The sequence below is a fragment of the Pteronotus mesoamericanus genome, unplaced genomic scaffold, assembly GCF_021234165.1.
Source record: "Pteronotus mesoamericanus isolate MK-2021 breed Mesoamerican mustached bat unplaced genomic scaffold, CSHL_Meso_final contig_24, whole genome shotgun sequence".
In the NCBI taxonomy this organism is placed as follows: domain Eukaryota; kingdom Metazoa; phylum Chordata; class Mammalia; order Chiroptera; family Mormoopidae; genus Pteronotus; species Pteronotus mesoamericanus.
The window spans coordinates 6,799,084-6,806,097 of NW_026555100.1; the positions used below are offsets into that span (position 1 = coordinate 6,799,084).

General features: G+C 49.8%; 1 protein-coding gene across 1 annotated transcript; it reads right to left on the reverse strand.

The window, feature by feature from the left end:
- Positions 1-3,926: 3,926 nt before the first annotated feature.
- On the reverse strand, positions 3,927-6,694 carry DDIT4 (DNA damage inducible transcript 4). The gene is made up of 3 exons (XM_054572644.1): positions 6,565-6,694; positions 6,179-6,440; positions 3,927-5,905 (listed from the first exon to the last, which is right to left on the reverse strand). The coding sequence occupies exons 2-3, from the start codon at positions 6,378-6,380 to the stop codon at positions 5,412-5,414; spliced, it is 696 nt and encodes a 231-aa protein (XP_054428619.1). The 5' UTR covers positions 6,381-6,440; positions 6,565-6,694; the 3' UTR covers positions 3,927-5,411.
- Positions 6,695-7,014: the final 320 nt, after the last annotated feature.

Consider the following 7,014-nt stretch of genomic DNA (forward strand, 5'->3'; position numbering starts at 1 on the left):
TATCTCCATATTTAACATTATGAGGAACTCCTAAACTGTTTTCCAAAGTGGTTGCACCATTTTACAATTCCTCCAACAATATGAGAGTTCCAATTTCTCCATATCCTTGCCAGTAACTGAAATTACCTGTGTCTCCTTGATTATAGACTTTCTGGCAGTATGAAATGGTATCTCATGAAAGTTGATTTACATTTTCCCAATGACCAATAATGTTAAACATCTTTTCATGACTGGCTTATAGGTCATTTTATATCTTCTTTGGAGAAATGTCCATTCATATTCTTTGCTTATTTTTTAATTGAGTTATAAGAGCTCTTTATACATTCTAGATACAAATTACTTATCAATATATGATTAGCAACTTGTTTTCTCCCATGGGGTCTGTGAGTTCTCTTTTTACTCTCTTAGTTGTGTCCTTTGAAATACAATTGTTTTTAAAAAAGATTTTACTTTTCCATTTTTAGAGAGAGAAGAAGGGAGGAAGAAAGAGAGGGAGAGCAATATTGATGTATGAGAGAAGTACTGATCAGTAGCCTCTTGCATGCCAGCTGCCCAGGCACGTGCCCAGACCAGGAATCTAACCAGCGAGCTTTTGCTTTGCAGGATGATGCCCAACTCATGAACCATGCCAGTCAGGACAATACAAATGTTTTTAAATTTTATAAAGTCCAACTTGTTGATCTTCTCTTTTATCACTTGCTCTTTTGGTGTCATATCTAAGAAATCATTGCCAAACCCAAGATCATGAAGATATACTCCTATATTTTCTTCTAAGTTTTATTGTTTAGCCCTTCCCTTTAAATCTCTGATCCACTTGGAGTTAATTGTTGTGTATATATACCTTTTTCAGAAATTCATGTATTAGGGTCAAATTTACACTCAATAAAATTTACCAATTTTAAGTATACAGTTTAATTAGTTTTGTTTTACATACTTTTAGTCATTCTATATTGTTGGATATTTTTTCCTGGGAAGTTATGGATAGGGAAAATTGAGTGTGTGCCCATTTTCTCTCCTTATGCCACACAATTTTGCTTATAAATATGAGAAGGGGAGAGAGAGAAAGAATAAGAGAAAGAGAAAAAGAAAGACAGAGAGAATCTGCTTAAGAGTTCCCACTTACTTTGCCTTTCTCTTGCAGTGCCATGGCCCATTTAATTATATGTAGGTTGAATGAATGAATACAGTAAGCAAGTGACAGTCCATCAGTGTCTGCTTTCAGAGCCATCAGTACCACATGGCCACAGATGTTGCTAAGCAGCTGCCCAGGGTTGGGATGGGGATGAAGACTTCTCAGCTGGTCCCCTGCATGGACATGTCTGGGTTTAATGGGTTGTTTTCTAATTTGTGATTCCTTCATAAAGAGCCCCCCTTTCGGGATAATTACAGGGCCCTGTAATAATTATTAATTGAGTTGGTTTCTGTGCTTCATGTTTCCTCAGCCTTCTGCTGGGCTGCCCCAGCCGCACTTGGCCACCTTTGCCGTCAAAAGCAGGATGAGGCTGACTCAGACACCCTGAGCAGGGGAACCAGGAGGGCTCAGGAGACTGGATGGAAGGCCCAAGAGGCAGGAGGTCTCACTTCCCATCTTTAGCCCTGCAGCCCTGCTCGCAGAGCCGCTCCGGGCCTTTGCATTTCCTTCTGAACCATGAGGGAAAATTAAAGGTACCTTTTACATGCCGGTGCTTAGAAGAATTCAGCTTAGAAGTATAGCTGTCTGAGCACATTACTACAATGATGTTTTTCACAATAAATTATTATGGTTATATGTTGACATGACTGTTGTTAAGATGGTGGCTTTTGAAAAGATGTTAGAGGAAAGTAGGGCGAGAGGAGGAAGTCAAAGGTGGTCCCTGTTGCGTAGGGCGCTTGCTGTGCGGCCAGCTCTGCCGCAGCTCAGGCCCCCTACCTCTTACCCACTGGTTTCTTCACTATTATACCCATTTTACAGATGAGGACACTGAAAGTGACTTGCTCAAGGTCATCGGCTTAGAAATGTCTGAGCCAGGATTCAAACCCAGATTTCACCATCTCTGCTGCACAGTGGCCTTAGCCACAAGGACACTACCTGTCTTCCAGGATCTCGGCATTTAGTATATTCCCCTACACTCGGCGGCAGGCATAAGCAAGCAACAAAATGTTCCTACCCTGCCCTCCTTTCTCCTTAGCCTGAGAGTCTGGGGCTGGTGGGGAATCATGTGTTGTCTGAGCCAAGAGAGAGTGGGTGTCCCACAGAACTGGACAGATACTAAAGAAGTGCATACAATGACATCAGAAAATTGCTAAGTTTTCAACACTGCAATCGTGAAGGGTGAGGCAAGGCGAGACAGAGTCATAAAAGGGCTGGAACTTGCTCTGGGCCTTAAAGGAAGGACAAGCTTTGCAAGCAAGGCAGGGCCCACATCCCTGGAGGAAGGCACTGGAATGAGCAGAGTCTGGGGCTGGAAAAGGGAGCGGGCCACACTGGCCTGTACCAAAAGAAGCGAAGTGGTAGAGAGTATCCTGGACAGGGTGAATAGGGACCAGTACCAAAGGTCTGGAGAGGCAGACAGTAGAACCTGATAATCGGGAACTATTGCAGGTGTTAGAGTAGTATCCTGATAAGGTGGGAAATAGAAATACAAAGGGAAGTAATCCTATACAAAGACAGGTAATCAGTACAAATTTTATAGACCTAATGGAACGATTTCTGAAAGCATTTTCTAAAGTTGGACTTCAGTCTTAGCAAAAAAGGAGCCCGTCCCATCTTCTTTTCGAGTCCGATGTCTGGAGCAAAGCTTCCGGCTGCATCTTAGGAGGCCCATGAGCTCCCACCTGGGAATCCTTGTGTTCTGTTTGTGGAGATTTTCAAGCCCTGTGAGGATGAAAAAAAAAACCCCATCTAGCTCCAGGAAGGAATGTCTCAGCTGAGCTTCCTTGGAAACCCAAGCTTTCCTCTGGCCTCAGTCTAACCATTCAACAAATGCCCGCGTGTGCTCTCTGCCTCATAGCCCTGGAGGCAGGTGAACGCCTCCTGCGCCATTCAGCTTCCACATACCACCAAGACTTTGTTCTGGGGCTATCCACAGTTGTTTTCCTTGCTTCTCTTTTGGGTCTAGAGAAGCACAGCATGAGTATTGGCACCAATCTTCTCAATTCATGGGAAGGGAAAGTAACCCGCAGACACCACCCAAATGTTGAGCCTGCTTCACTCCCAGCTCCTACCTGGAGGGGCTGAGTGGACAGATCAGCCATGGTCACAAGCAGCTGAACATTCAAGCGCTTGGGCCTCTGTTTACTAACCTGTGAGTGTAAAACATTCCAAACCCCTGTAGGACCCACATTTCACATGGTGGCTATTAGGAGAATGTGCTCAGAAAATGAGTGCGAGGGCTCTGCTAAAATTGCTCTGAGCACCTTCTCAGTTGCTGTCACCATTTTCAAATCTAGTTCTAACCCAAATTCATTCCTTTCTGGAAACAAATCACTCAGTTCTACCAAAGAGATGTGACTCTTCTAAACTATCCCGAAGTCCAGGGCCCTGTGTCAGAATCCTGAATGAAAACGCAGACTCCTGGGCCCCTTCTCCAGACGCCCTCTGTCAGAATCTCCACCAGTGCCCAGGGATCTTTGTTTTAACTGGGGGCCCAAGAGATGTGACTACACACTCAAGTGGAAGACCTACTGTTTTACAGTTGGGCAAACAAGGCCTATCTGGGACCAGGAAGAGAAACAAAGGAGATAAGGGCTCTCCAAAGGCCAGTGTGGGAGGACTGCCTGACAGTCACAGGGAGTAGAAGTGGAAAAGCCCTTGGCCTTCATCTGGCCCAACCCCAACTTCACTGATAAGGAAGTTGGGGCCCAGAGAGTACAGTGAGTACAGGTGACCCAGCACATTCATAAAGATGGGTCTGTATCCCCCTTGCTCTCTAAGCCCTCGTTTTTTCCTCCCTATACTCCCTGTATATGCGTGTTTGTGTGTGTTGTGTGTTCTGCACCTGCCTGGGCCACACCTGCCAGTGGCCCATCACGTCCCTCTCTGAGCCCTAGCCCTACTTTCCTACTCTAGTAAGAGGCTGGAAGGAAAGAGCCTTTTCAAAATCCATTTACTGATGTTCCTGCCCTCTATCCTCTTTGTATCCAAAAATAAAATTAATTTTCATGACTGCAGCACAAATATAACTCCCCCCCACACACAGAAAGAAAAGTGTCTTGCATGCAGTCCTTTCAGTACCTGTAAGGATCTTGGGCTTAGAGTGCCCGTGTACCTGGGCCACCTAACCCAGGGTGCAGCCAGGTGAGCTCTGACTCCCGAGACTCTGGCTCTGTGGGAGGTCTGACTCACTTCTCACCTTCCAGCGCTTTCTCCTGGTAGCCTCAGCCAGCAAAGCCAGGGATCCAGGGTTCTTGGCACAGATGGCACACAATTCACATACCTCCATTACCAGGCTGGCAAGCAGCCCCGGAAAGGACAGAGAAACACCCGGGCGTACCTGAATCTGATGAAACCCACCTTCTGACAGCACCCATCCCACTCCCTTTTATTTGTTAGCACTAATAAGAGCCTCAACCAACTTTTAACAAACACTTTTTTATTAGAAAAGTAAAAAATATTGCATAGGTCTTAATACTTGAACATCAAGTGTATTATAATGAACAGCGAGTATCTTCATGTAAACAGTTCTAGATGGAAGACCCAGATGGCACTCCTCTGGGGAGGGGTTCCAGCCCCCATCCCAGTCAGCCCCACCCCTCACAGATAAACTGCCCGGTACACAGCAGGGGATGGGCCGAATGCAGCTCTCAGGTGTACTTTTTCTTCAAGTGTCAAAGATCCCCCGAAGTGATCCCAACACCCACCCCTTCCTACTCTTACATTCATGCGTCTGTAAGATAGCTGCCTAGAACAAGTCAGTAGTGAAGCTCCGATCAAAAAAGAAAAAAAAAAAAAAGATGCAAAAACAAAGAACACACACATTTGGCCCCTTCAGACCATGATACATAAAACACCTTAGTGACCTCCCCCCTCCCACCAGGGCCAGCTACCATGAGCACATATCGCTTGCACATGCCAGTGCAGCCCAGCTGCTCTCCTGGCTGTCACACCACTGTTGTCTTAACTGTCAGTAACAATAAAAATAAGGTACATGCTACATACACATCCAGTCAGAAGCCTGATTGGCCCCTAAACCTTTGTTTCATGCTACAGTACTGAGGGGCAAGCGTGTGCCCCCAATGAGAAGCCACCTACAAACACCTCAGTGAGCTTCCCAGAAAACACTTTCTACCACACCTCCACCTTCCTTCCCTCAAGTGGCTGTTGTCAGTTCTCTAACGACAGGCATCAGTCCCTCAGCTCCTGCCTGCCAATGTCCACCCCAAAAGTTCAGTTGTCTGCCATGGGGGCAGTGTTGGCCCCCCCAGGCCCAAGTTCAACACTCCTCAATGAGCAGTTGTTCTGAGCTGTACAGCTTCTTCTTGATGACTCGGAAGCCAGTGCTCAGCGTCAGGGACTGGCTGAAGCCAGGGACGAATGAAGAGTTGGCGGAGCTAAACAGCCCCTGGATCTTAGGCCAGAGGCGTGAGTCCAGGCGCAGCACGAGGGTCAGCTGGAAGGTGGGCACCAGGCTGGGGTCGAGGGCCAGCTGGCCTACGCTGTGGCAGCTCTTGCCCTGTTCTACGCAGACATCCAGCAGCGCCCCCCGCAGGCCACACGGCTCGCTGTAGGCCAGGCGCAGTAGTTCTTTGCCCACCTGGCTCACCAACTGGCCGGGCATCAGCAGGCGCGCGGGGCGCCGAGAGCCCAGTCGTGCCTGGGCCAGGCTCTCCTGCAGCAGCTGCATCAGGTTGGCACACAGGTGCTCGTCCTCAGGGTCGCTGAGCAGCTCGAAGTCGGGCAGGGACACCCCGTCGAGATACGCAGAGTCTGGAAGGGAGAGCACACAGGGGAGGGTGTTAAAAGCAACTCGCAAAGGGGTAGATGCTATTTCACTAAGAAACCAGCACTCCTTCCCACTCCGTGCCTCAGTTTCCGCCCCACACTCGTGCCTTACACTCCAATCCCCCTCCGCCACTCCTCCATCCCTCCACAATCTAGGTTCTCATGGGACAGGAGATCAAGGTGGGTCTGACTCCTTCCACTGCGGCCCTCCTTTCACATCCCCAGCCCAAGTCGCGTCGGCCCCGGCCCACGGCTTACCGTCCTCCGGCCCAAAGCCACTGTTGCTGCTGTCCAGAGACTCGCAGTCCGAGCTCTCCAGGCTCGCGCAGCGGCCGAGACCCTCTTCTCGGGCCGCCGACCCCCAGGCTGAGCGCGACGGCTGATCCGGGGTGGGGGTTCGGGACAGCGACGATGACGAAGAGGAAGCGGACGACGAGAAGCGATCCCAAAGGCTAGGCATGTTGAGGACCGGCACCAGGACGTCTGCAGATAAGCTCAGGGTGCGGGAGCGCAGAAGACGCTGTAAGACAAGAGGGGCACAAACCTGGCGTCAGTCTGAGGTCTGGACCAGACTGAGAACGCTAGAACGCGTACGGCTTAGGCCTCCCCGCGCAGAGATCACTACATCGAGAAGGGACACTCACCAGGTAGCGCGGTCAGGGAGAACTGCTTGGACTATTACCGCTTGAATGGGTGCGCGAACTGCTGCCAAGCCCGGAGCTCAGCCCGGACTTGTCCCTTCCAACCACCCTCACCTCCCCCTTGGCCTGCAGCGGTCCCTAGCACCAGGGCCTAGAGACCTATAAGGACTAGCGCGAGGAAGCCACGCCTCGTTAGCGCTACAGCCCAATCCAGATTCGGGAGTGTGGCCGGCCTCGGCCAATGGGCTCCAGGCGCACGTTCGCAACGTTCTCTCCTGCCCGGTGACAGCAGCCTGGCCCCGCCCCCGCTGAGCCCCAGCACGCTCCTCTCCGAACCCCGAGCTGTGGCCACGCCCCCTTTCTAGAAGAGCTCCGCCGCGGCTGCAGCTGCCAAGGTCCCCGAGGGCGCTCGCGGCAGGGGAGGATCAAGGAAAGACTTGTTTATTATAGGGT

Excerpts from the sequence above, each read along its gene's own strand:
- DDIT4 (XM_054572644.1), bottom strand. The coding sequence starts at position 6,380 with ATGCCTAGCCTTTGGGATCGCTTCTCGTCGTCCGCTTCCTCTTCGTCA. Across the intron at positions 5,906-6,178 it reads TGGCTTTGGGCCGGAGGACG|ACTCTGCGTATCTCGACGGG; the intron begins GTAAGCCGTGGG and ends TCTCCCTTCCAG.